General features: G+C 30.1%; 3 protein-coding genes and 1 long non-coding RNA gene across 8 annotated transcripts; 2 read left to right on the forward strand and 2 right to left on the reverse strand.

The window, feature by feature from the left end:
- Positions 1-1,143: 1,143 nt before the first annotated feature.
- On the reverse strand, positions 1,144-4,905 carry LOC137827471 (uncharacterized). Of its 5 annotated transcripts, none has more exons than XR_011083754.2 (3): positions 4,800-4,901; positions 1,590-1,770; positions 1,144-1,367 (listed from the first exon to the last, which is right to left on the reverse strand). It is a non-coding gene; the product is annotated as an uncharacterized LOC137827471 (long non-coding RNA). The 5 variants fall into 5 exon arrangements; XR_016523594.1 differs by having other exon boundaries at positions 1,590-2,719; XR_011083753.2 differs by lacking the exon at positions 4,800-4,901 and adding an exon at positions 2,579-4,261.
- Positions 4,906-11,464: 6,559 nt separating this feature from the next.
- Positions 11,465-13,456, forward strand: LOC137827472 (acid phosphatase 1). Its single transcript, XM_068633630.2, has 3 exons — positions 11,465-11,878; positions 12,200-12,409; positions 13,174-13,456. The coding sequence occupies exons 1-3, from the start codon at positions 11,496-11,498 to the stop codon at positions 13,349-13,351; spliced, it is 771 nt and encodes a 256-aa protein (XP_068489731.2). The 5' UTR covers positions 11,465-11,495; the 3' UTR covers positions 13,352-13,456.
- Positions 13,457-14,656: 1,200 nt separating this feature from the next.
- Positions 14,657-19,810, forward strand: LSP1 (Eukaryotic initiation factor 4E protein). Its single transcript, XM_068633631.2, has 5 exons — positions 14,657-14,942; positions 15,572-15,746; positions 15,845-15,970; positions 19,275-19,340; positions 19,421-19,810. Exons 1-5 carry the CDS (start codon positions 14,758-14,760, stop codon positions 19,466-19,468), a joined length of 600 nt encoding a protein of 199 aa, XP_068489732.1. The 5' UTR covers positions 14,657-14,757; the 3' UTR covers positions 19,469-19,810.
- Positions 19,811-22,480: 2,670 nt separating this feature from the next.
- PGR5 (proton gradient regulation 5) lies at positions 22,481-24,649 on the reverse strand. Its single transcript, XM_068633632.2, has 2 exons — positions 24,076-24,649; positions 22,481-22,809 (listed from the first exon to the last, which is right to left on the reverse strand). Exons 1-2 carry the CDS (start codon positions 24,349-24,351, stop codon positions 22,705-22,707), a joined length of 381 nt encoding a protein of 126 aa, XP_068489733.1. The 5' UTR covers positions 24,352-24,649; the 3' UTR covers positions 22,481-22,704.
- Positions 24,650-26,814: the final 2,165 nt, after the last annotated feature.

Genomic DNA, 26,814 nt, shown 5'->3' on the forward strand with positions numbered 1-26,814 from the left:
TGTATGTTTTTATTATTGATGGTGTTAATATATCACCATCTATATATATTAGATAACATTTTTTTCAGAAGGTACTAATTATAGAGATAAATTATTATATAAATGGAAATGATAAAATATGAAAACAAATTTATTAAAAAAGCACTTAACAGTGGCAGCCAGGAAACTAGGCACAAAAGAAATATAAAATTATTTTAATTTTTCGTTTTCATGAGAAAAAGAGTTATGCTCTTTATTTACACTGACAAAATTAACTTTTTAAAATTAATTTTTGTAAACTTATATTTTATTATTCAACTTACTTAATTTTAAAAAAATATTATTTGTAGTAATATTTATAATATAATTATAAAATTCTCTTTGAATTTATATTTTAATTTCTAAATAATCTTATATAATTTTTAAAAAATATTCAAATTGGGTGGAATACAGCTTCTGTCTCAAGCAGTGCATGCTGCTGCGTTGGCTTCTCACTATGAGGCCACGTCAACACCACTCATGCATCTCAAAAAAGTAAATAAAATGAATTAATTGCTTACACTTTCATCTAGAGCAAGAAAACTGCATTTGATCATCAGGAGCATAGTTTCCTTCATTGAGATTTTTTTTCTGCACAAGTTTAGCTGATTTTGATTCTAGAAGCTCATTAATGGTATGTTTTAAGATTCAAAGCACTTTTAACTATACTTGTAGATTTTCCTTGACACCAAGATTTATATTCATATTTTTGTTTAGATGATTTACCATTATTATTGCATGCATGTTTTGATATTTCTCAAGATGCTTCAGTATGCCACCAACATCCTCCTTTTCTATTTTTCTATTAACTTCACCTTGTTGCATAGTGCTATAATTATTATGGAGCATTTAATCTAAGAAGCTCTTGCTGGTGTTGTAGTGTAGAGAATTTGTTTTCAAAGGTTTCTCTATACCTCCCATGACCAGCTACATCAGTACTATCCCCAACTTTACCTTAACCTGGTGGTTACTTATGTATATCATCATCCTGTTAAGGTTCTTGGGACATTATCGTTCTTAATATATATTCATTTAAGTGTTTTTTCATAAATTTGCTTTCATGTTTTTATTATTTCAACCTATATAACAAATTTATTTCCATAATTGGTACCTTCTGAAAAAAAATTAAACGACAATCTCAGTTTTTAAAACAAAACATATGATTTTCAAGACTGCAGAAGCGTTTAAAACCAAAAAAGTAGCAAGCAAGTTATGCAGGCAACTGAAAAAACTTCATTGATAAAATAATTATTAAAAGTCAAATACAAATTATGCAAAATAAAACGTTTTGAGAAATGCCTTCTTTCCTCTCATTTCTCCCTACGAATTGACAATGGCACCTGCATTATCTGCGAAAGAGAACCAATTTGAATTAGATACACATTGATGGAGAAAAACTTAGAGAGCTAGGTAGTTCATACAGAACTAAGTTCACTGAACTTCCTCATGAATCATCCAATTTGACCAAACCGCAAGTTAATTTTCATATATTTAACATCCCAGAAAAAATGGGGTTGCATCACATTAGACCAACTACTGGGGGAAAATGGAAAAAAGGATTTTGATTACACCTGTTTCTAGTGAAGAATCAGTTGTTTCATTATTAGAACCTCATCTCAGTTGTTATAGACCAATATATTGCATCCGGTAGCTGCCATGACACATACTGATTCTTCACCAATTATCTTTCTCTTTACGTTTTATTTTGTTACAGAACCAAATAGCTGGATATCTGCAGGATTAAAAAAACTCCTGCAAGAAAAGGGTGGAAGTATCAATGCTCAAAAAGGACACTTTCCAGCCACATGTCACTTCCAACTCATACAATACAAATGCAGAACATTGGAAGCCAGAGGAAGTCACTAGTTTAAGTGCAATCAGAAAATCACCGCCAAGAAACATGCATACAAGTATCGGCCACATGGGTGAACAAGGAACGGAGTTTAAGGAAAACAAAAATTTATAATTGTGTCAAAATGTTAAAATTATTATGAGAAACCTTATATGCTTTGCTTCTGCCACTTGACCCTTAAAAATCACCCAAACAACAACAAAAAAGAGAGCAAAACACAATTTGAGTTAAGAATAAAGGAGGCTCAGATTCGCCTTTTCTCAGACAGGAGAGGGAATGGCTAGTGCACAGGCTGCGTCAACAGCATCTGTGCAAGAACCAGAAGGTAAATTCCACACAGATACCGAGTCACCTAGCCAGGACACAGCTCTTCGCTCATATCTGGTCTAATTGCTGAAAACATAATCATTGCCTCGTTATAGCCAGAAGAAGAAGAAGAAGAAGAACCTGAATCCAAAAAGATGCAGAAAGAAAGAGATGTTTGTGTGTTGTGTGTATATGGAGAGCTGTTTGGTAAATTCAATTATAATGATCATTGGCTTACACAGCAACTTAGAGAGGGCAACAGCTATCAAGACAACCTTCTCTCAAAGAGCGGAGCCTCATACTTAAACTAATGACTAATGAGTACAACCCTAATTGCAGGGTTTCAGAAAAAAGGCTCAGATTCATCTTTACAGAGGAAAGAGACAGATGGGAGGAGCTCACCCTGGCTGCATCATCAGCATTTGTATAAAAAGGTCATGCTTGTCTTCTCAAACAGACACTGAATTACCTTGCCAGGACTCAAGCTCTTACTAATGTCCATTTTCTGATCTAAATGATGAAAACAACATCACTGCCTCCCTTCTGACCATTGTCCAGAACAAACAGAAAGTGAGTCAAACATAATCTTCCACTGGGTTCTATAACTGAGGATGCAACTTCACTTGAAAATAACGGGAACAAAAACTGGTATGCAATTCAAGGCTCAAAAATGCACAAAAAGAAAAAGCATGAAATGGATAACTGCATTAAGAGAATTGATGAAAATGTCATGAGCCCAGGCTTGCAAAGAACAAACCAGAGCCATGCCTCCTCAGAAAATTGACTGTCCAAAAACCTCATCCCTCTCCCAAATTAGACCAATGGCGGTTCTAACCAGGGTTCTTAGAAATAAGTTGTTCTTATGGGTTTCCACCATTGGAGCTTGCGACATGGCTGCCAATTGTAGAACCAGTTCTGACAGGCTCTATTTAAATTTGATTTTGTTTTTAAACTAAAATTATAGCTTCACATCAAACAAACAAAAAATTAACAAAGACAACAATTGAATTAGTTATATTCCCCTTACATTTTGAACTTTCATAAATTTTGAAAACCCCATCAAAGCAAGCTAAAACATTCAGTCATATAGAAATTGTAGATTAAAAGAATCATAACAGCCAACCAGATTATTATTGGATAGCATTAAAAGTGAGGAGGTATATGGACACTATACTTGTAGAGCCCCAATGGAGCAGATGTGAGTACGACAAAAAGATCATCACATCCGTAACGATGGACTCGGTTAATATCCCAGACCTGTAACTGTATCAACCATAGTTTGTTGAGCAGTATACCTTACTAATGTCTGGAGACAGTAATCCAAATGAGTAAAGTATGACTTACATAGGAAAATAGGAACATATGAACTAAGCATATAGGATTTCAGAAAAATCAAAACATTTTAGTTCGTAAAGAAAATGCAAACTAACAAAATCCTAGGAAAACAATTTGTTTTGTTTTTGTATAATAATATAGAGTAACAGAAGTACTTAGAATTTTCAGGCCCCTAATGTGTAGAGCCCCAATGGAGCAGATGTGAGCACGAGAAAACCATCACATCTGTAACGATGATGGACACATTAATTTTCCAGACTCGTAACTGTATCAACCATAATATTTTGAGGAGAATACCTTACTAATGTCTGGAGACAGAAACTACCTAAAAGAACTAAAAACTTAAAAAGATAAAAGAGATGAAGACCACAAAACTAATCAGTATTATCAAAACCTTCCGTTACAAATTGTATCTCTTCAGACATTCCATTTTCCCAAATGAACAGAAATTTCATAATAAAAATCGCAAAATAGAAGAAAAGTAGAAAAAGCCCAAACCTTGACAGGGATGATAAACAAAAGTAAGGACTCGGTAAGGGTATGGTATAGTATAATGATAACTGGTCTTAAGAGGTGCAGCGAAACCTCAAAAATAAAATCTCCACACTACATTACCAGTATTTTTTTCTAAAACCAAACTGTGTTCTGTTACCTTTCAATAATAAATATGAACAGAACAGATCATTCCTGATGATAAAGCAGAAAAAAAAATTGAAAAGAAAGAAACAATGTACCGAATAGCGAAAAGTAAGATACCATGAGAGATCCAACTCGATATATTCGATAGCATGCATTGATCTAGCTGGTTAAATATACATCAAGCTATCATATCCTCATGAATAATAGAATATGCGCTGCTCAACCAGCAACATCAACATTTGAATCCTCCCATCTCAGCAAGAAAAAAACAAGTGATATTTGGCATTGAAGGAGGATAACAATAGGATCATCAACAGCACCGGAATCAAATCTCCATGCAGAAGACTTGAGAACTTCTCATTATTCCAACACAAACATGCAACAAAACCTATACCTAATTCTGTTTTTGAAAATAACTAAACAGAATTATTAAATGTCACTGTAATTGTTATTACAAAACCACTAACTCTACAATGTTGAGAGAACAACATTATAGCAAAAACTTCATTTCACGCTTTGGAAACAAGTAAAACACAGAATAGAATACCCCAAAAGCAAAAATAGTTTCATTTTCTCTACTTTTTTTGTTAAACTATTGCGCGCTGCATATTCAGAGAGTGTGAGAATGGAAGAGGGAACAAAATCAAACCTGACTCTGCCATTGTGTTGAGCTGAGGTAATAAGAAATGGAATTAGGGTTTTCTTTAGGGGCAATATTTATAAGGAGCGGGGTTTAGTTAGGGTTTTTGCGTTCCGTCAGAAAAAAATTCCTCCACTATATCAATTTTAACCTGCATTTTATATTTTTTTAAAAATTTAGAATTATTTTTATTCTATAAATTTAAAATTGTGTTTAAAAATTCGAATTCAAAATATTTTCAATAAAATATTCTGAAAAACACTATTTTTTATTTAAATTTATTTTCGTTATTTTTAAAGAAAAATTTATTATTTTTAATAATAGATTGAATATATGTTATAATTGATATGGTAAAGGGATAATTTACCGGTGACTACAAATAAATAACAAAGAGGGGCGAAATCATCAGAAAAAAAATTATACAAATTTAAACAAAAACTGCTCAAAACGGTTGATAATAAAATATTTTTAACTGCAGTAATTTGTGTACCGGTCGAACACCAGACGACCGAAGCATTGAACAATAAATAACAAATAATATCAAATTGAACAATAAATAACAAATAATATCAAATAATAAATATGTAACAAAAGAAGTTATTATTCAGCATTGAGCAAGTCAAAGACACGTTGAAACACATTCCTGTAATATCGGAAATCGCTATGCACGATCTAGAGACCATTAGCCATGGACAATTTTTTCCTGCACCCCTATATTTTTCTTCTTGCACCCCCACAATTTTGTAAATTTCAAAATTGACCTTCACCTGTTATTTGAATTCGGGATCTGAGAGTGTGCTACGGATTCATCAATCCGGAAGTGAATCGTGTTGCATTCTGGATGAGGGGTGTTCTAGAAGCAAAGTTTGCATAAATTGTTGATTTCTAGATTGCTGAATCCATAAGCCTAATTTCTATTACGGATTGGTGGATCCATAATGATTTTTTTCAATTATGGATTTCTGAATCCGGAATGCATATTTTGAATTATGGATTGGCAGATCCATAATGGTTTTTTCAATTATGGATGTTTTGCATTTTTTATTTTGGATTAACACTATCATTCATGTACTACCGGAAGCACAAATCCAAGAGATTATCGGATGTGCCAATCCAAAATTTTACCGGAAGTGCCAATCCAAAATTCATAATCTGGAATACAAAAAAAATATATATACAGTTTTATATAGGGACAGTTTTGTCTTTGCGCAACCTTGTGGGAGTGCAGGAAGAAAAATGTAGGGGTGCAGGAAAAAACTGCCCTGGCACATATCTTGGCAGCCAACTATCCAGCCCACGTAGGAAGAGGCCCAAGTCAACCTATATAAGGGTAATTTCTTCCTGCATCCCCATATTTTTCTTCCTACACCCCCACACTCTTGTGAAAAGATTAAATCGCCCTTATTAGTTTTTAAAATTCCAAAAATATCCTTAATCTAAAAAAACCCTAAAGAGGTGCAGGCAAGGATGCTCTCTTGCGCAGCCATATCTTTCATATTCCAGCAGCAACACGCTTTCATGTTCTAGCAACAGTGTGACACCTCCAAATCCTTCTCCTTTAATCTCACATTTTTTGTTGGTGATTTAGAGTGTTCTTGACAAAGGGAAGTAAATTTCTTTGCTTTCGGATATGCACATCTATTTTTTTTATGGATTTTTGTTTCCGTAAGTGTTTTCTTCCATTCCAGATTATAGAATCCGATAGAATTTTGGATCACAAAATACGGTAAAATCTTGAATTTTTGCTTCTGGTAAAATCTCAGATTTGTGGTTTTGGGAAGATTCCGAATTTGTGGATCCGAGAAGGTTCCGAATTTGTAGATCCGGTAAGCTTCCGAATTTGTGGATCTGGATTTGTGTTTTTGTGGTCATCCTTTCTTCAACATATAAAACTTCATAAAAAAAAATCTATCTTCAAATATGATTTGCAATGAGCTTCTTTTTTTCTTTTTTTAATATTTTTTTGGTCTATAGTTTATTTATATTTGTTTAATTGAAATGATACAATGCTTTTTTCTCTCTTTTGGTTTGAATAGAATTTTATATTTGTTGTTTTTTGTTTGTTTTTGTTCAACATCTTATTCATTAGTTTGTAATTTGGTTTAACTTGAATGATGTAATTGAACAATAATGGTGAAGGCTAGGGGAGGAGGTTCACAAGGTGATTGTCTACATCTCACAGTCTCTGTTAGAAGAAGACATGTTAATGAAGATGAAAAACATGAAGAACATGGATAATGACTTCTCAATATCATCATCATCCCACAAATCAACCCCATCATACAATTCTTGTTCAAATTCATCACTAACGTCAATGCTTCTACAAATAAATAAAAAAATGAAACAAAATCATTGCATTTTGGATCTATGAATCCATAAGTCAAAAACATTATTCCGGATCCAACAATCCATAATTCAAAAAAACCATTTCGGATTCAGGAATCCATAACACAAAAAAACAATTCCGGATCCACCAATCCGTAATGCAATTTAGGCTTTCGGATTCAGCACTCTGGAAAACAACAATTTATGATCTTTTACCTTTCAGAACAACTCCTCATATGGAAAAACACAATTTAATCAATTTCGAATTCATGAATTCATAATATATTACCGGATCCCGATATCTGGTAGCCTCTTTTGAAATTATAGGTCAAGGTTAATGTTGAAATATTTAAAATTGTGGGGTGCAGGAAGAAAAACGTGGGGATGCAAGAAGAAAAAGCCTTATATAAGGGACTTCTGAAAGGGGGAAATTGTACGTTTTTTTATATCCTGGAATACTAGAGCATTAGAGTGCAATCACAAGTACCTCGCCGACCAGCGGAACGCGCGAGAGAGAGAAAGAAGTTTGAAGAACTAAAAGATGAACAACACGACAGCGAATTATGTATGACATTACTCAGGCCCCGACATCCACACAGGTATTCCTTGTGTTGTTTGTGCGGGGAGGAGGAAGAGTCGTCGTGTCACTTGTTCTTTGTTTGCAGGTTTGCTTGGCGTATCTGGTGTTTGTGCTTTGAGTGGCTTGGAGTGTCGTTTGTTTTTCACAAGGACCCTAAGTCAAATTTTGCACAATTCAGGATGAGTCAGACTTCTGTTTCGGTTAACGACGTTTGGGGTTCAATTTGGGTTGGCATTGTGAGCGAAATTTGGAATATTAGGAACTCGATCATCTTTAATAGTGGAGTGGCAGATGTGTCTAAGGTGTTCGCTTCAATGCAAGTTAAGGTATGGTCTTGGATTCATGCGAAATCTCGTTTTTCTTATTTCCCGTATTCTAGTTGGGTTTTAAACGCTTTGGACTGTATGAGGTTGATTATGTAATGTTGGGTAGTTTTGGTCTGGTAGCCTATTTGACAATCTGGTAGATAGGCGTTCTAATAGGAGTTATTGTCAGGTATTTATGTATAAGGGTTGGACCACCCCTAAAGTGGTCCCTATTTATTTATTTATTTATTTTATTGCTGATAAAAAAAACAATTTTATAAATACCAAAAACAGATAAATTTAATTTATAAGTAAAGTAAAAAAATCAGCAACACATTAATTTGTATGATTGTTCGATTCCTAAAACTACATTCAATTACATTACACAATTTGACTTCAATGTTTCACTACAATCTTAAAATATTAAATTAAAAAAAATACATATGTAACTAGATTAAGAGAAAACATTACCCATTAAAAATGTTTGAAATATCTTATACACACAAATTTCAAATTCAAATTACAAGTTAATAACAAATAAACTATATTTCAAACATTTGTAAAAAAAATAAAATTAACATAATCAACCTTTTTTAATGGATCTTTAGCAATATTTCTTCCAAAACAATTCAATCTTATAAAATTATTATTAGAAAAGATTAATTGATCACAGTAAAACTCTCTTAATCTAATTTGAAAAACATAAAAATTATATATTTGAAAAGGAAAATTTCCTTCTAAAAATAATTTTAAATAACTAAACATAATAATAGATTATTATTAATTATAATCCATTTTTTTTCATCAATCCAAAATACATTTAAAGACTATTTTAATAGATTATAACCTGACTTAATCAATTATGACAAAATATTGTATTTTTAAAAATAAATTGAAATAATTAATTGTATTTTATTTTAATTAATTATATGATTTATATCAAAATCATATTTACACAAAATAATCAATTATTAAATATAAAAAGTATATACATAATTCTAAAAATTTTCTCACATAATTAATTATTCTTTATCATAATCGATTATTTTATGATCTTATTTAAACACAATAGTTTTAACCTCATATAAGTAAATGTCTGAACCTAATCAATTAATTATTCAATATCATCTTATAAGTTGTTTCTCACTTTACATTTTGATTATACTAAAATAATTAATAAAAAAAAACAGATTACATGAAATACTTTCACATATTTTACTAATAAAAAAACAGATAATTAATAAAAAATCATCATCAAATTATCAGATCATACTTTCACATACTTTACTAACATCGTAATCATAAGTTTTATTAGGGCAATTTATAAACAAAATAATTAAAAATTAATATCAAATAATATATTTTACACTTTAGAACAAGATGAATGCACTCAATCATTTATCATTTTAAAATATTATTTTTTCAAATACCGTTACACACCGCATAACCTAAAATATTTGTTTATTCGGAGAATAAGTTTTAGAAAGTACAATAATAATTAAAAAAAATATTTTTATAATGTAGTAGGAGGAAAAGGAATTATCACGATGAAAACAAAAATAAAATAATTTCATTCTCAGCACGTGTATTATTATAAAGAATAACACTATTCAATTATTTTTCACATTAAACATGATATTATAACATTTATGAGTGTCATTAATTATTTTGTAAAGTTTAAAAACTTTAATATGATAAATTTATATTTATTATGTGATTTTTTATGTAAGATTGTATAACATAAACGTGTGAGCATGATGAAAGACAACATTCATATGCATCATCCCCTAATTAATTTATTATTATAACTATCTTATTATAATAATTTCTATATTATTAAATAATATCTAAAAGCAGTAGTAGCAACCAACCAACCCAACAATTTATAATAAATTTACTGTTGCAAAAGAAATTTTATAACACAAATGTATTTTCTGAGTTTCGTATTTTAGGATATAATATCTTAATTTTGTTTATTGGAGCAAATTTACATGGTATGAATGATTTTTTAAAAATAAATATGCTTTATAGGATATGGTTGGGTTGCAAATAATAATCATTTTATTGCTTTGATTAAAAAACGAATAAATATTTTAATTTGAAACAAAAATAAATGTAAATAAAATGTTATAAAATATGAGTTGTTTAACAATTATACTATCTCGAGAGCAGATTTGTGTATGAATTACAGAAAAAGTGGCATTTTAACAATATCTTAAATTATTTTAATACATGATAAGATGTCGTAAACGAACATATTAAATTATTCTGAATTATCAGAATTATAATTTTGAAATGGATAAAATTCTATTTTAAATTCCCGAACTTCTAATTACGATTGTCAATTTATAATAATTATTAAAAATATTTGTGGACTTGTATAACTTCATAATTGATTATGCATATTAATAAATTTTAAATTTAACTACATTTTTAGTTCCTGTAATTCTAAGATAAATTTTGTTATAGCTTCTTGAATTAAAAAAAAAGTTTCTTAATATTTTAGAAATATATAATTTTAGTCTCTAAACACCATCTTTAAGAAATTTGAACAGTTTTTTAAAGTTATTTATTTCTTAAAATTTATGTTTAGGAACTATTTTTTCTAAATTTAAGAAATTAAATTTGAAAAAAATATATCAGAAATTCCAAAGACTAAATTTATAATTCAGCCAAAGTTTTAAGAGACTAAATATGCATGAAAGATGAAGTTTTACCTTAATATTTACATTATATACATTGAGAGGAAAATCTATCTATTGGTATTTCATTCTTCTGTTATATATATTTTTATAATAATTATTTATAAAATCTTATAACAATAACTCATAATTAAATCACAATATAAAATACTTTTACATTTTCAGTAATATATATATATATTAGTTTTATGTCCAAAATATCTAATATGAGTGCAAACCTCACCTTATAAGATTGAGTTAAACCTCACCTTAATATAGTATCAGAGTCATTCAAAATTGATTCCATCAAAAATTTGTTGGTCTTATCATATCTATCATCAAGTTACCTACTATTAGACGGTTATCGGATCATTCATAGATATTTAATCTAACGTACGAGTTGGAAAGTTTTGACGTAAAAAAAAATAAAATTAATATTTTATACTGCTAAAATAATTATATACACTTATTTTCTAAAATAATTAAAGATGTCTAATTTATATGTACTAATAATAAAAAACTATACATGTCATAGGCTTATTCTTCCAGTGTCTGTATTCAACAGATATTCCACTATATTTTTGTCTTTTACAAAAAAGTTTCTGACTTTCAAAAGAAATACACAAACATTTCCTTATTCAGATTTGACATTTTCTTTAGTTTTGGTATTCTGCCAGCTATGGCATGTGAATTGATGCAGCTCAGCTTTTGTGCCAACCACATTGAATCAGACCCATGTGACTTGGTCACAATACCATTGAAATCTGCATACATAAGGGCATGGTTAGTCAGAGTTTCTGCTAAGGAAGAGAAAATGGGGAAAGCACTTTGTTGGTGTTTGGTTTTGACATGCCTTTTGGTTCCTCTAGCAGGGGCTTCTGATTGGAGCATACTGAAGCTGCAGACACATGATGGATTGAAGATCAGCTTGAAGAACTACTGTGAGAGTTGGAGGATGAATGTGGAGCTGCACAACATTAGGGAGTTCCAAGTTGTGCCTGAAGAGTGCATTGAGTACATTGGGAAATATGTCACTTCCACACAGTACAATGTGGACTCACAGAGAGCAACTGAAGAGTGCTTGGTTTATCTCAGCACAAGCTGTAATCTCAAGAAAGATGGACTTGATGCTTGGATTTTTGACATTGATGATACTTTGCTTTCAACTGTTCCTTACTTCAAGGATAATCTTTATGGGTAACTCCAAATTTCACTCCCATCTACTTTTTCTTTTACAGAAACTCTGATCTCAATTATCACACAATTCAACTAAGTTAACAACAATCTTCTGTCACATGAAATCATCTGTCATATTTGACAAAGTACTTTTATTGCTGCATATATGAAAGTACTTTTAGAAAGAAATTAACCATTTTTATTTGAGTTAACATGTGAACACTTGTTTAAAATCAAGTGAAATGCTCTTTCAACTGATATCATTTATTGTGAATCCAAACAAATTGTTCAAATTGCTTGTTCATGATCATTGTGAATGATTGTGGATGTGTTTGACAACAGGGGAAGGAAAGTGAATGTGACATCTCTAGAGGAATGGATGAAAATGGGTAATGCACCTGCTCTTGATCACTCATTGAAGCTTTATAATGAGCTTAAAACCAGAGGTGTGCAAATTCTTTTGGTTACTTCAAGGAAGGAGTATCTCAGATCAACCACAATAGATAACCTTGTCAAAGTTGGTTATTATGGTTGGACTAAAATTATCTTCAGGTGAGTCCTTTTACCATACCACTATTTTTTTATTATTTTTATAAAAAATGTCGACATATCAATTAGATTGACAATTTAAATAATAATAATTATCTCTTATGAAGAAATTATTATTAAAAAAAGAAATACAAAGTAATATGAAAAACTTGATAAAACACATATATTAACAAAATCAATACCTAATTTATATCTATTAATAAAAAGGTATAAGAAAAAATTAAATGAAAAATCAATACCTAACTTATTATACTAATGAAAATACTCTATACGAATAAAACATAAGTTAGAAAGTTTACAATCACATCCATTCCATTCAAAAAAATATAAAAAATCTTAAATCTATTTTTTCCACTGTACTTAAAATAAATATTCTATCTTTTTTTTTATCAACAAAAAATAAATAAAATAAAATGAGACACTTGAGGGGTGTCCCAACTCTTATACAAAACCTCAAAAACAAGTTTCCTAACACCCTACCAACTAAGAATCCGACAAACATTGCACTACAAATCAAGATAAAATTTCAGACAAGATATAAAAACCCAACAAATACAGTTACATCACTCTACCAAAGAAGTCACACCCTCAATCAAAGACATACATCCAACAACTAAACAAAGTCTTTTACATCAAGCTGAAGTAACAATATTCTATCTATTACAAAATATGGAAATAACATTAATCCTACCATTAGTTTTCTTTCTAAGATTCCTCATATTTAGGCTAAATGTTTGTGTTTTTGTTTCATTGTTGTTTGTGTGCAGAGATCCTGCAAGTGAATTGGTATCAGTGAAAAAGTATAAATCTGATGTGAGGAAGCAAATAGTAAATGATGGTTATCGCATTTGGGGCATTGTTGGGAACCAATACAGCAGCATTGAAGGGATTCCAAGCCCTAAAAGGACATTTAAACTCCCAAATCCAATGTACTATGTTGCCTAATATTTTTCCATTCTTTCTTCATAATTTTCAACTTTTACTCAAACAGTAATATGTTGCAAACAATGATCCTAAGAGATCCACAATGAATAAAAGTCAATTTACATATTTCATGTCCACTTCATACTTAAAAAACCTATTGTTTTATTATAATATAATATTTTATTTCAAAAAATACTTGTTTTTTTTATTATTAATAATAAATAAATATGCAACACTTCACTTATAGAATAATTATTTATTATTATTAAAGTATTAGATCCTACACTAAATACAGATGCAAAACTTTTTTTATTGATTTTATAATATTAAATTATATTTCTAATAATTTTACTTTAATAAATAATCCAAAATTATGATGTATTAAATTTAATAAATATCACACTTAAAAATATTAAAATACAATAAAAGTAAAATAACCATACAATAAATTTGGAAAAATTCAAATAAGATATAATATTATATTTAAATATGATCAAATTACATATAACTCATTTTAATGATTGAAATTTGCTTTAAACCTAATAGTTATCAACTAAATCACAAAACTATTATCTTTTTTTCCTCACCAATTACATAGCTGTGGCTCTTACGAAGACAATTTTTTATTAGTTTCATTCAGCGAATTATCATTTTTAAATATGAATTTTATTTGTCTAAACATATTTTTAATTAAAAAAAAACAGAATGTAAACCCCATATAGCAACATTCTAATGAAACGCATTCTTAACTTCAGATTTAATTAAGTTTTAAATTATTGTTAATTTGAGTACTTTTAATTAATTTTTTATTAAATATTTTTGTTTTTATAAAATGTTTAAAATGGTATAAGTATCATGTTATTTAATGTTTTTGTTAATAGAATGATGTAACTGTTAATTCTGTTTTTTAATCTTAATACTTTTTTTTCAAAATAACTATCGTATCAAAATTGATGTGAAAAATCAAACAACATAATATTCAATTATTATTTTTTAAATACCTAATAATTTGTAACAAAGAGTTAATTAAAATATCTATATCTATACGTATAATGTATTTAAAACTTAATCAAACTTCTTTATAAGTATTATAATAAAATATTTACTTTCTATCTTCTATGTTTAATAATCTCAAATACAAAGTGACTTTTGAGATATTTGAGTTTTATCATTTAAATTACATTTATATTTAGGTTGTTTGAGTTATATCTTTTAATTTATATTTGTGTTTATAACTCAGAGCCTCCCATTTAATAATAAATACAATAATTTCATTTTAATATATATTTTTTTTCTCTTATCAATTTTATAATCATAATTTAAAAAAAAAACCTAATATAATTTATTAGGTCGGTGCAAACACATAGAAAGCCCTAAAGCACAACATCACTCCTTTTAGCGTCGCCGAGAGAGAAAGAGAGAGAAAAATGGCAACAGACGAAGAAGTTGTTGCGGCGGCGCCGGCGCCGGTGGTGGAGGCAGGGCTGAAACACAAGCTGGAGCGTAAATGGACGTTTTGGTGCGACAATCAATCCAAACCTAAACAGGGCGCTGCTTGGGGAACCTCTCTTCGCAAGGTGTACACTTTCGACACTGTTGAAGAGTTCTGGTGGTATATTTTTTCTCTTCCTTCTCCGTTTTGCTTTTCCCTAATTTTCATTTTTTTTTTAATTTTTTTTCATGGAATCTTATGTTTTTATTTTATTTTAGAAGAATGGAATCTGAGCATGCAATCTGCAGTCTTATGTTTCATGGATTCTTATTGTGGGATTGATTAAGGCATTTGATTAATAAAAAAATGATTTTTACGGATCTTAGGAGAGAAACCCGTAAAGGTTCTGATTTTTGTTGCTAACATGAAGATTTGTGGCTTTTATATCTGTGATTGTTATTAAGCTTAGTTATGTTTCTAGTTCCCATCAAATGAGTAAGTTTTGATTTTAGTCACTTTAAAATATTTTCTTTGTTTTTTCATTCCTCTAAACTTGAAAATCACTGCATTTGATCTTTAGTATTATGTAACAGCTTTAATTTTCTTAAAATGCCTGCAATATATGTCATTTATCTATATGGTGATTTAAAATTTTGGAGAAATGAAAAACGAAGAAAATTTACAAGTACTAAAAACATATTTAATCATTGGTATTATTATCATTTGAAGAATGAGTTGAATGTTGGTGATTTATGGTTTGTGGTAAGCTATTGGGAGAAATGACTTTGATGTGGAAAATGTTGGTGTAGTTTGTATGATCAGATATTTAAGCCTAGCAAGTTGCAAAACAACGCTGATTTTCACTTGTTCAAGACTGGGGTTGAACCTAAGTGGGAAGATCCTGAGTGTGCCAATGGAGGAAAGTGGACTGTCACTAGCAACATCGGCAGGAAGGCTAACCTTGATAACATGTGGCTTGAAACTGTAAATTTTTATTTTATTTTTTCGCCAATTGGTTTTGTTTTTGGGTTTAAGTAATATGGGGAAATCTGGTGTTTATTTGTGATTGTTCTTCTGAATAGCTGATGGCGTTGATTGGGGAGCAATTTGAGGATGCTGAGGACATATGCGGTGTGGTTGCTAGTGTGCGCCAGTGGCAGGACAAACTTTCATTGTGGACAAAGACAGCTGCGAACGAGGCTGCCCAGGTTTGTTATTATCTTTTATCTTTTGTACGATACTTGCAAGTTGCAATTGCAACTTATGTTTATGTTCTGTTATCTTTTCTACTTGTGATTTCCTCTTGTAGAATCAGGATAACAAAGGCCTTGAAACATCAATAGAAGTTATGATTGGATTTTATACTTTCTCTTCTTATGTTCAAGTTATCAATCAATTTGGTCCTATCTACAAAGCTTTCACTGTCTTAGAACAGGTCATCTTTTTTGGGATAAAGGTTCAAGATGCTGCCACTTCAATCTCTCTCAGAGCTCGATCAATAATTTGATTTAGCTATAAAAGGAATTTCTGTCCTTGATTCTGTCATGCTCCCTTAATGAGTTTCATGGATGCGTAGGTTTTTATTAAATCATGTTCTGCCTTAAGCACCGTGGTCTCTCCATCCACCTTCAACTTCAATGCCAAATCATCAAAATTAGCTTTCATCGCTCCCATCCCAATCAACCATTTTTTACCCGAGGACTATGTTTTCTGCCCTTGTACAAGATAACAGGCTCTGCTGAATTACAATGTGCTGTAACTTATTTTGTATCACTTCCTACCACAACCGATTATGGAGGAGTTTCTGTCAACTGTAACTTGAGCCTTGGCACCAATTCAGTAGATATGACATTGTAAATTTCCCTGGAATAGATCAATACTACCATGCTGTATAGAACTTTAGAGACTTTCAAGCTGTCAACCCTACAATTGTATCCAGCAATTACCGGAATTTTAACTGCAACTTTTGCCCTGACCCCAATTCAGTAGAGATGAAATTGTAAATTTCCCTGCAATTGATCAATACTACCATGCTGCACAGAACTTTAGAGACTTTCATGCTGTCAACCCTACAATTGTATCAATCCATAACTGGATTTTTATCTGATTCTCTGTTTGTTGCCATACCTTTTCTCTACTGGTTTTCTTCCCCTTCACCATTCCGATATCAAAACATTTAATTGCTTGTTTTAACAAAATACAAACATGGCCAGGACCGTATTTCTTGTTACATAAAAGATACTCCGTCTTTTGACTTTTTCTTGCACTTTAGCGCCAGTCAATCTGGTTTCTTTCTTACATCATGTTAAATGCAGTGCTGCCCCCTTTGTTGACTTATAACTATGAGGTTTGGGAAGTTGAATTTCCATTTTCATCCCCTTTTAGTTTTATGTCCTTTCCCTCTATAACTACGAGCTTTTTGGCCACTGCTATGTTTTTCTTCTCAAAGATGCATGCTATAATCTTCTCTCACAACCCTTTGGTTGGAATATATTCCAAAAAATACTGCTCATCAACCCCCTTCATCACTCCTGTTAGCCTTTTGAATGGGGTGATTAATTCACGCACTCTCTGCTTGTTTCAGGGTTAAAAGAGATTCTAAATGATCACCCCATCAACACTAGTTGAACATTCTCAATTGGGGTAGTCTTGAATTCTTCCCAACTTTGATTTGAATGGCAAGTTTCTCACCATTGAGACCATGGCAATGCATCTCCTTTGAAAGTCTCCACCAATGCCTGTCTTTTCCTGTTCCTCTAAATCGAAAATAACTCTCAAATTTCCTTATGCACAAAAACATCTTATCCTTCGAAGATGAGTATTTCAAGCTTCCTGCATTTGCTCCCTTTCCCAGGTTCAGGTTGCATACTTGCATATTTGCCTTGGACTTCCCTCCATCATCTTCCCTCGTGTCAGCCCCGCTTAGGGTCTCCTGTCATTGAACCTTTTTATAGGCATTCCAGACACCAACGTCTTTCCACCCATAGCAGGCCTATCCATGCATGAATCTGATTGGCAGAATCTTGCTTCCGATCTTCATGTAGTCCCTCTTGGAACTGACTTCGATTTTTCACCACCCTCCCCAATGCCTCCAGCCCTCCATTCAGAATTCCATCCTTGTATGTCTGGAGCTTTTCACGACTTCATCAATTCTCTTAATACAGTTATCCATTTCATACGTCTGCTTTTTGGGCATTTTGTGAGCCTTGATTGCATACCAGTTTTTTGTCCCAGTTATTTCATGTGAAGTTGCTTCATCAGTTATAGAACCCAGTGCAAGATTATGTTTGACTCACTCTCTGTTGATAATGGTCAGAAGGGAGGCAGTGATGTTGTTTTCGTCATTTAGATCAGAAAATGGACATTAGTAAGAGCTCGAGTCCTGGCAAGGTAATTCAGTGTCTGTTTGACAAGACAAGCGTGGCCTTTTTATACAAATGCTGATGATGCAGCCAGGGTGAGGCTCCTCTCTTCTGTCTCTTTCCTGTGTAATGATGAATCTGAGCCTTTTTTCTGAAACCCTGCTACTAGGGTTGCGCTCATTAGTCATTAGTTTAAGTATGAGGCTTCCGCGCTTTGAGAGAAGGTTGTCTGGATAGCTGTTGCCCTCTCTAAGTTGTTGTGTAAGCCAATGATCATTATAATTGAATTTACCAAACAGCTTTCCGCATACACACATGCAACCATCTTTCTTTCTGTTTCTTTTTGGATTCAGGTTCCTCTTCTTCTTCTTCTCTTCTGGCTATAATGAGGCAATGATGATGTTTTTAGCAGTTAGACCAGATATGAGTGAAGAGCTGTGTCCTGGCTAGGTGACTTGGTATCTGTGTGAAATTTACCTTCTGGTTCTTGCACAGATGCTGTTGACGCAGCCTGTGCACATGCCATTCCCTCTCCTGTCTGAGAAAAGGCGAATCTGAGCCTCCTTTATTCTTAACTCAAATTGTGTTTTGCTCTCTTTTTTTGGTTGTTTGGGTGATTTTCAAGATTCAAGTGACAGAAGCGAAGGATGTTTCTTTTTGTGTTGTATGAAGATATCCATTTTTGGTTGAATGTTTTGGTTTGTTTTTAATGTTGATATGGAATATGTTGTGGGATATCACATGTATCTATTCACATTCCTTTGATTATGTTTTTGGAAATTTTTGGAATACTTTAGGAAGATTTTACAAGGTAATGATGAAGTAGATTTTAGATGTTGATAATAGCTTTTTTCAGTGTTTTCCATGTGGTGATGGTTGGAGATCCCACGTCTCTAGATATATGGTCAAAGTATAAGATATGTAGGTGCTAACCTCACATTATGAGTTGGTTTTTTTAGGTTTAGTTAGGTTTGAATGAAAAAATCTGGATTGTGTAAATCTTTCAGTCTAAGATCCAGAACTGTAATTGTGCTATTCTAAGCAAGTGCAGCATTCCTTACCAAAAAAGTCATGTATATTTTTTTGACTCATTCAATGCTCAGCATGACATTTGAAGTGATCCATTTTGTCGTTGACTTTATTTTTGCAGATGAGCATTGGAAGGAAATGGAAGGAAATCATTGATGTTAACGACAAGATAACATACAACTTTCATGTAAAACCTGTGCTCATAAATTTTGACTGCCTATTGCAATTCATAAATATCTATGATTCTTACATCTCTAGTTGTTACAGGATGATTCTAGAACCAAAGGAGCAACAAAGGGTCGATACACCGTATAAACAGTGCTGGAGGAGCATCTTCTTGCACTTATGCCGGAAGGCTGTAGTACTGATACCTTCATCCTGTGTCATGTGTACTAGACCATGCTATTTCTTTGGTGAAGGGGTTAGTTTTACTTTTGTTCACTCACCCCACTTTTGGGTGCTGATACTATTATACTCTCATTTTTGAAATGGTCTATCAAAATTTTTCTGCAGAATTCATTTGTAATTTTTTTTTGTCACATTCTGAATATGTGGAGTCCAGTTTAGGATGGGTTTGATGTGTTGCTTGTACAATTATAATGAAGTAAACCTTTATTTTTCTGTTGAATGTATAACCCTGGCTAAAATTAAGATGAACTCAAAGCTTGAACAAGTTGAGTACTGTTTGCTGTGGAAGTTGAAATATTTGAAACATTATGGAATGATGATGAGACAGGGAGAAGTTAAGGGAGATAACTTTATAAACACAACAGGGAGAAATTGGGAGTCTTCTTCTTTTCTTTAACTATGAAGAAAAAAAAAATTGTATTCCAAAGTTGTAGCTTGATTTTTCATATATTTTGGTCACTAAATTACTCTATTTAATGTTTAAATATTAAACGACTAAAGTAGCAATGTTAAATATTTTCCTATTAGTTTTGTGATTGGAATTTAGATTGAAAGAAATTAAATTTATGGATTACTCTAATTTTTCTCTTGCAGTATGCTTTGGAATTTGTAAATAGATTTTCCGTGAGTTAGTAATTTAAAAAGTTTTTTGAAATGTCACGGCAAATTTTCATTTGATTTATATTATAATATAGTTGAATAATGTTTAACTATTTTAATATCTCGATAATAACTCATTAGATCACAGTCATTCGACATAGTTGGTCTCAAATTGATTATAACAAATTTTAATTATGAGGATTTTCTTTATACAATAGGAGTAATAATAGTAACAACAATTGAGAAGCTTAAATTCATTTTTTTATCCTTGTAGTGTTGTGAACGTGTAATTTTAATCTTGGATTGGGTTTTCTAGTTTTTTAAAATTAAGCAAGTTTAGTAACATTTCTTGTAAATAATTAAAAGATATATTAATATTAACTAAATTTTGGTTAATTTTAGAAACTAAAAGATAAGATAACACTGAGAATTTATCGAATAAAATAATAAAAGTTTTGCATTAATGTAACTCTTTTAACGAGTTTCATCATTAAAAATCGAGTTTTCAATTTTAATGTGAGAACTTATTATCACAACCTTGAACATTTAATTTCTGATTTATGTATATCTGTAACTCTACACGTAATTCTTAATGCTTTTTAAGAACATTTCAGTTTTTTTTTTATAACTTCACACGTAATTCTTAATGTTTTTCAGTAGCATCTTTATTTTTTCTATAACTCATGCATAATTTTTAATGTTTTCTAAGAGTTTTTACATTTTCTCTATAACTTAATGCACAACTATTAAGAGTATCTATGTTTTTTCATTTAACTTCATGCATAACTTTAAATGCATACCTAAAATATTTATACTTTTTAATTTTAATACTAGATGGATAACTCAAAACTTTATGAGAGCATTTGTATTTTTTTTTATAACTCAGATTATTTATGCTTTTAATTTAATAAATTAATATATCTTGATATTTACTGAGAATATTAATGTTTTTTTTAATTAGAAAGATAACTCTTAATACTTTTGAAGAATATTTATTTATACTTTTGCTAAAAATGCTCAAAGTATTAGGTCAAGTAAGAAATTCTCAAGGCACTAGTGTTATGTAAGAAACCATGCACTAATTACGTAATAGACAAAACTTAAATGTAATTCTTTACGTGTTTTTGTGATATTTTCGATTAAAAGTGAAGTTTTACCTCTTTAATTTAATTTATCTAATACTTTTACAATAAAAATTAGTACTGGTTAAAAAGGTAAAATTGAAACCTCAATTATAGCGAAAGAACAACTTAAAAAAAAACATTTAAGGAGTTACATATGACACTAAAAAAAATTAAATTTATTAAAGAGTAATCAAATTTAGAGATAAAAAATAGTTATTTATTATATTGACTAAATTAAATACTATTTTAAAGATTAAAAAATTATTTGTATCTAAAATGATTTTTATTATTAATAAAAATTTATGAAATAATTTTTTAATTGATATTAGTTACCAATATCTTAACTATTAATATTTTAGATTAAAATATTAGTAGTTAAAATCTCGGTATCAATTTAAAATTTATTTTATAATTTTTTATTAATAATAATAACTATTTTAAATATTAATAATTTTTTAATTTTTTAAATTGTTTTTAATTTAATCAAATATTAATAATTAATTATTTTGGTCTCTAAAATTAATTATAATTTGATAATTTTCTTACACTGTAAGTTGTCTTTAGAAGAAGCATTGTTTCCTAAGCACTTTGTTTAAATAACCATTTTGATAATAAAGTTTATTTTGGTTGTTACATTACTCTTAAAGCATTACAAGAATCTATATATTAGAACCATTTTGATAATAAAGTTTATTTTGGTTGTTACATTACTCTTAAAGCTCTACAAGAATCTATATATTAGAATTTTTTATAATACATAAATTAATGCAAATCTCATCTTATAAATCGATTTTATAAGATTGAATTAGACTTAAAATCTATTTCTTAATAACAATTTATCATTTTTAATATTTAAAATTACTTTTTATTTAATAATTTTTAAATAATGTAGGCTAATATCAAACCATGATAAATAGAAAAACTATTCATCATGATATAAGCCCATTAATCATTAACATCTCAATCTGGTTTAAAATGCAATACATCTGAATCAAGGTATATAATAATAGTTGGAAAGAAAAGGTGTAGTAGAATCTGATCAACAACATATCCAGCAGCATCTAAGCACATAGTTTGGGAAAATGATATGAGCATTTAGGATAATCAAAGTTGAAACTGAACAAACTTTTTACTAATTGGTTCACAAAAAAAGCAGCAGAAAAATTGTGAAAAATATGCTGTATAAGAACATTGGTTTGTTCATTGTATCACCGTTGATATGTAGATGACCTCTGATTTTATAATATTTGATGTATCTAGAGGACAAAGTAAGAGAACAGTACTTGAGAATGAAAAGTAACAACTAGAGAGAGATTTGTTCCTAGTTTACATTCTTCTGTCAATTGAAAACCATCAAGTTCAAACTTGTTACTTTCTCACATGGTAATTACAAAATATGATGAACATTTCTCTAATCTATCATGCAAGAAACCCAAGCCATTCTCCATTCTTCTTCGCCAACCTGATCAACCCTTGTCTCTGTTTTCCATCTGCTCCTATTGATTTGCAAAATTCCGTGATTACCTAACATTTCAAAATGTAAAAGTTCAGCAAAAGAAAGAAAGAACATGTTTCATGCTTTCATCAATGTTTCATTGTACTTAGAGAAGGTAATAAGTTGTGGAAATAAGTGTGGATTTTCTATCATTTGGTGCATTTGGAAACATAGAAATGGAATAATGTTTAATCAAGCAAAAGTGGTAAGTAGCGAAATTTTTTATGGTTAAAAAACAAGGTTCCAAAGATGTCTTTCTCTTTCTCATATTGGACTCAATGACCAACTACTTGTATTAACATAGTAGCAAATCGTTGATTTTTTTATATGGTTTGAGAGGTTGAACATCTGTCCCAAACACTTGTCTAAGCAGAGTGACATTCGTTATAGGATTCTTAGAGAAATTATTTGGTATCTTTCTCGTAAAAGGATTATAACACCCTTTTATTCAATTTTTTGATTGCCCATTAAAAAAATATATTACTAGTACAAAAATAATAGCCAACAACATGCTGCACCAAAATTCTCAATATCTTTTTCTTTTCCCACGAATCAAATCTTGAATGCCTTTCTTTGTGGGGTAATTTGTAGGACAAATGGCAATTATGATTAACAAAATTATGGTTTTCTAATTGCTCCACCTTTTGTCTTAGAAGTTAGAGCCCCTTAACATATCAACATATCAGTGTTTGATGTGTGGACTAGAATACAAGATAAAAAGTATAGCCATTTTCCATGAACTCATTTCTTTTTTCAACAAATTTCAAACCAGATGAACAAAAAGGACAGTTAAGGTGTGAGTGTGTGTGATGGATCCAAATTCATCTCTTCTTGTTTTCCAATCAGATTCAAAGTTTTACTTCAATAAAAAGAGATGATATTTGATTATCAGAACAAAACTCTGAACTACGACTGAAAACAACACTATAATAGTATACTGCATCTAAGTTTTTTTGCTTCAAATCGATCACCCTTTTACAGATTCTACTTGTTCTAATGCTTGGAAACAAAGACAAAGCACACAAACAGCACACCAAACCCGATGAACAAGAATTCAAGACACAACATGAAACATGGTCCAAGGTTCAAATTTGCCCCACCCCACAAACAAAATCATCAAGTTAAGCAAAAGGGTGATCACAGAAAACACCAACTCTTGACAGGAACATTGAATTTCACAATATGAAACATGGTACTAGGTTCAAATTTCACCTACCCCACAAACAAAATCATGAAATTAAGCAAAAGGGTGATCACAGAAAACACCAACTCTTGACAGGAACATTGAATTTGACCTGGGAGTGTAGAGCAATTGCTTTGCCTCTAAGCTGGTTGAAACGCTTCTTGCCAACTATGTTTCGAGTGATGACCACAAGAGGTGCAAAGATACCTTTCCCTTCATTCACATTCTTCATCATTGGCTGCAATCTCACTGGCTTTCCCCTCCCCATGCGAACCTGTGATGTCACTGACTTGGCCAACATGGTGTAGTCCTCACCAACAATCGAAGTGCCCCAACTTCCATAGAAGGAAGAACCAACACACCCAGTTGCAGAAAGTGAAGTAGCCATTTGTTTATGCTTTCTTCCCTCTCTCACTGTGGTTTTTGTGGTTTCTTTTTAGCCTCTTGTTGGAGCTTGAGATAGATGGTTCTCATGGCTTATATTGTGCTTGTAAAGGAAGGGATATGTGTGTGTAAATTGGAGAACCAGTGGTTTGAAATTGGAGTGTAGTGTGATTCACAACATCCAAGCATTTGGAGCCACACATATTGGTGGTTTTGCTTTTTAGTTTTTTTGTGCTTAATTATGAAATTCCACAACTCAAATATGACTCAACTTCATGGTACCAAGCTACTTGGAGAAGATCTACATCTCAAATTCTACTGGATAACACGTATTTTCTAGGGTCATCTCTTCATCAATCACAATTTTTTAAGTGAACAAAAACAAATGCTTCGGATCTCAACATGTTCTTCATTAACAAAATGGTGCTTATAGAATCTAATTTTTATACAAATTGTTATATGATTAAAGATTCAAAATTATTACAAAAGTTTACATTTTTTGTTAGATAAGAACAAGAAAATGTAAAACGTTGTTTAAATTGTATGGAAAATTATTAGCAAATGTGTAGAACAGGTTTTCTATAAAGTTATTGGCATATAAATTTTCCTATCAAAAGCATATTCATTAAAAAAAATCATTTAATAAAAATTAATTTTAAAGACAAAAAATAATTAGTTGTTATATTGACAAAATTAAATACTATTATAAAGATAAAAAAATATTGATATCTGGATTAGTTTCTATTAATAATAAATAATTTTTAAATTGGTATTTAATTAGATATCAAGATTTTACTTACTAACTTTAAAATATAAATAATTGGTTGCTAAAATTTAGATAGTTAATTAGATATCAATTTATAAATTATTTATTATAATATAAACTAACTTAAATATCAATAATTTTTTTGTCTCTAAAATAGTATCTAATTTATCCACTATACAAATTAATAATTTTTTTTATCTAAAATTATTTTTTATTTAATAATTTTATATTAATAATTGATAAAAATATTCCAATATTATTTTTGTTACAAAATATTCTTGATATATGGTTTGGAAAACGTGTGAGCAGAAGAAAAAGTGTAGAGATTCTAGAACTTCAAAAAATTGACTAAACCTAGTAAAATTGCATTTTGTTCATATTTTTCAGCATAGTCTAATTATAATGCCGGCAGAATTATGCGAGTTTGACAAGTAGATATATGTGGTAAAATATATAATAATACTAAATAACTATTTTTAGTAGATGTATTATGTATTATAATTATATACTTATTTAAATAAATAATTGATAGTTAAAATCTTAATAGCTAATTAGATACCAATTTAAAATTTATCTAACAATAATAAAAATTAATTTAAAAATTAAAAAAAAAATTAAAATAGTCTTTAATTTAATCACTATATCAATTAATTATTTTTTATCTTTAAAATTAATTTCTATTTTATGATTTTCTTGTAGTGATTTGACAGAATAAATAATTACAGATATTGATTTTGTTATTAATTTGCTAACAAATTAGTCTGGGAAACATTTAAAAAATCAAATAAAGTAAAAATTCAAAATATATTGAAAATTATTTGAATTTATTTTTATTGATGAAATAAAAAATAAATGAAAGAAAAATAGATGAGTCATTGATGGTGGATTGGTTACCAACCCTAATTAGGTGGCGAAATGGCAGCGATGAAACATGTCATCGTTTTCAACCTCAAGAATTTTGAGGCCTTCTCTTCATCACACAAGGATTCAACTATTTTACACTAACCGTCCAAATTATATCTATTTATGCAGTAAAGCGATTTATTTATGTCAAATTTTATAAATGAGATTACAGAAAAAAAAAATATGTTTAATTTATGTTATAATTTTGAGCTATGAAACTCAGATACTTTTCTTAAATATTGGGGATACTTGTATTGGATACTAACACTCGTATGACATTTGTATAATACGTATTCATGAAATGTCAAATTCAAAAAGTATTTGTTGGATTTCTTAAAATTCTAATACGATTCTAACATAATTTTAAAAAAGAAAAATATATTAATTTTTTAAAAACCCAAACTTATTATATAAATTTTTATTATGATTATAAAAATAAGAAACAAATCATTTTGAACTAGTCATGAACAACATTCTACTCCAAAAAATAATCTGTAACATAGTTGTACAGATAAATATTTGTTGTTAATTTATATAGTTCATAATTATATAATATATAGATCGGTGTCCCCTTGTTCCTGGGTCCTACATTTTAGAGATTATACGTATCTTCGTGTCCGTGTCAGTGTCTCTGCTATATAGATTTTGAATACGGATTATTTAATGTGTTAGAGATATTCTCTATTTTAAAATTAACAATTTTATTACTGTTTTTGTTTTTATAAGATATTTTTGAAAATTAAAAGACGAACATGCATTTAACTTAACATCTCGAGTCTTTAATTATGTGAAATTATT

The sequence above is a fragment of the Phaseolus vulgaris genome, chromosome 7 (assembly GCF_051622355.1).
Source record: "Phaseolus vulgaris cultivar YP4 chromosome 7, ASM5162235v1, whole genome shotgun sequence".
Classification (NCBI taxonomy): Eukaryota; Viridiplantae; Streptophyta; class Magnoliopsida; order Fabales; family Fabaceae; genus Phaseolus; species Phaseolus vulgaris.

Bases quoted from the DNA above. Each gene is read 5' to 3' on its own strand.
- PGR5 (XM_068633632.2), bottom strand. From the start codon at position 24,351: ATGGCTACTTCACTTTCTGCAACTGGGTGTGTTGGTTCTTCCTTCTAT. The intron at 22,810-24,075 runs GTCAAATTCAAT...TTGAAATGTTAG, and splicing joins CAATTGCTCTACACTCCCAG to GTAATCACGGAATTTTGCAA.
- LSP1 (XM_068633631.2), top strand. From the start codon at position 14,758: ATGGCAACAGACGAAGAAGTTGTTGCGGCGGCGCCGGCGCCGGTGGTG. The intron at 15,747-15,844 runs GTAAATTTTTAT...TCTTCTGAATAG, and splicing joins ATAACATGTGGCTTGAAACT to CTGATGGCGTTGATTGGGGA. The intron at 19,341-19,420 runs GTAAAACCTGTG...TAGTTGTTACAG, and splicing joins AGATAACATACAACTTTCAT to GATGATTCTAGAACCAAAGG.
- LOC137827472 (XM_068633630.2), top strand. From the start codon at position 11,496: ATGGGGAAAGCACTTTGTTGGTGTTTGGTTTTGACATGCCTTTTGGTT. The intron at 11,879-12,199 runs GTAACTCCAAAT...GTTTGACAACAG, and splicing joins TTCAAGGATAATCTTTATGG to GGGAAGGAAAGTGAATGTGA. The intron at 12,410-13,173 runs GTGAGTCCTTTT...GTTTGTGTGCAG, and splicing joins TGGACTAAAATTATCTTCAG to AGATCCTGCAAGTGAATTGG.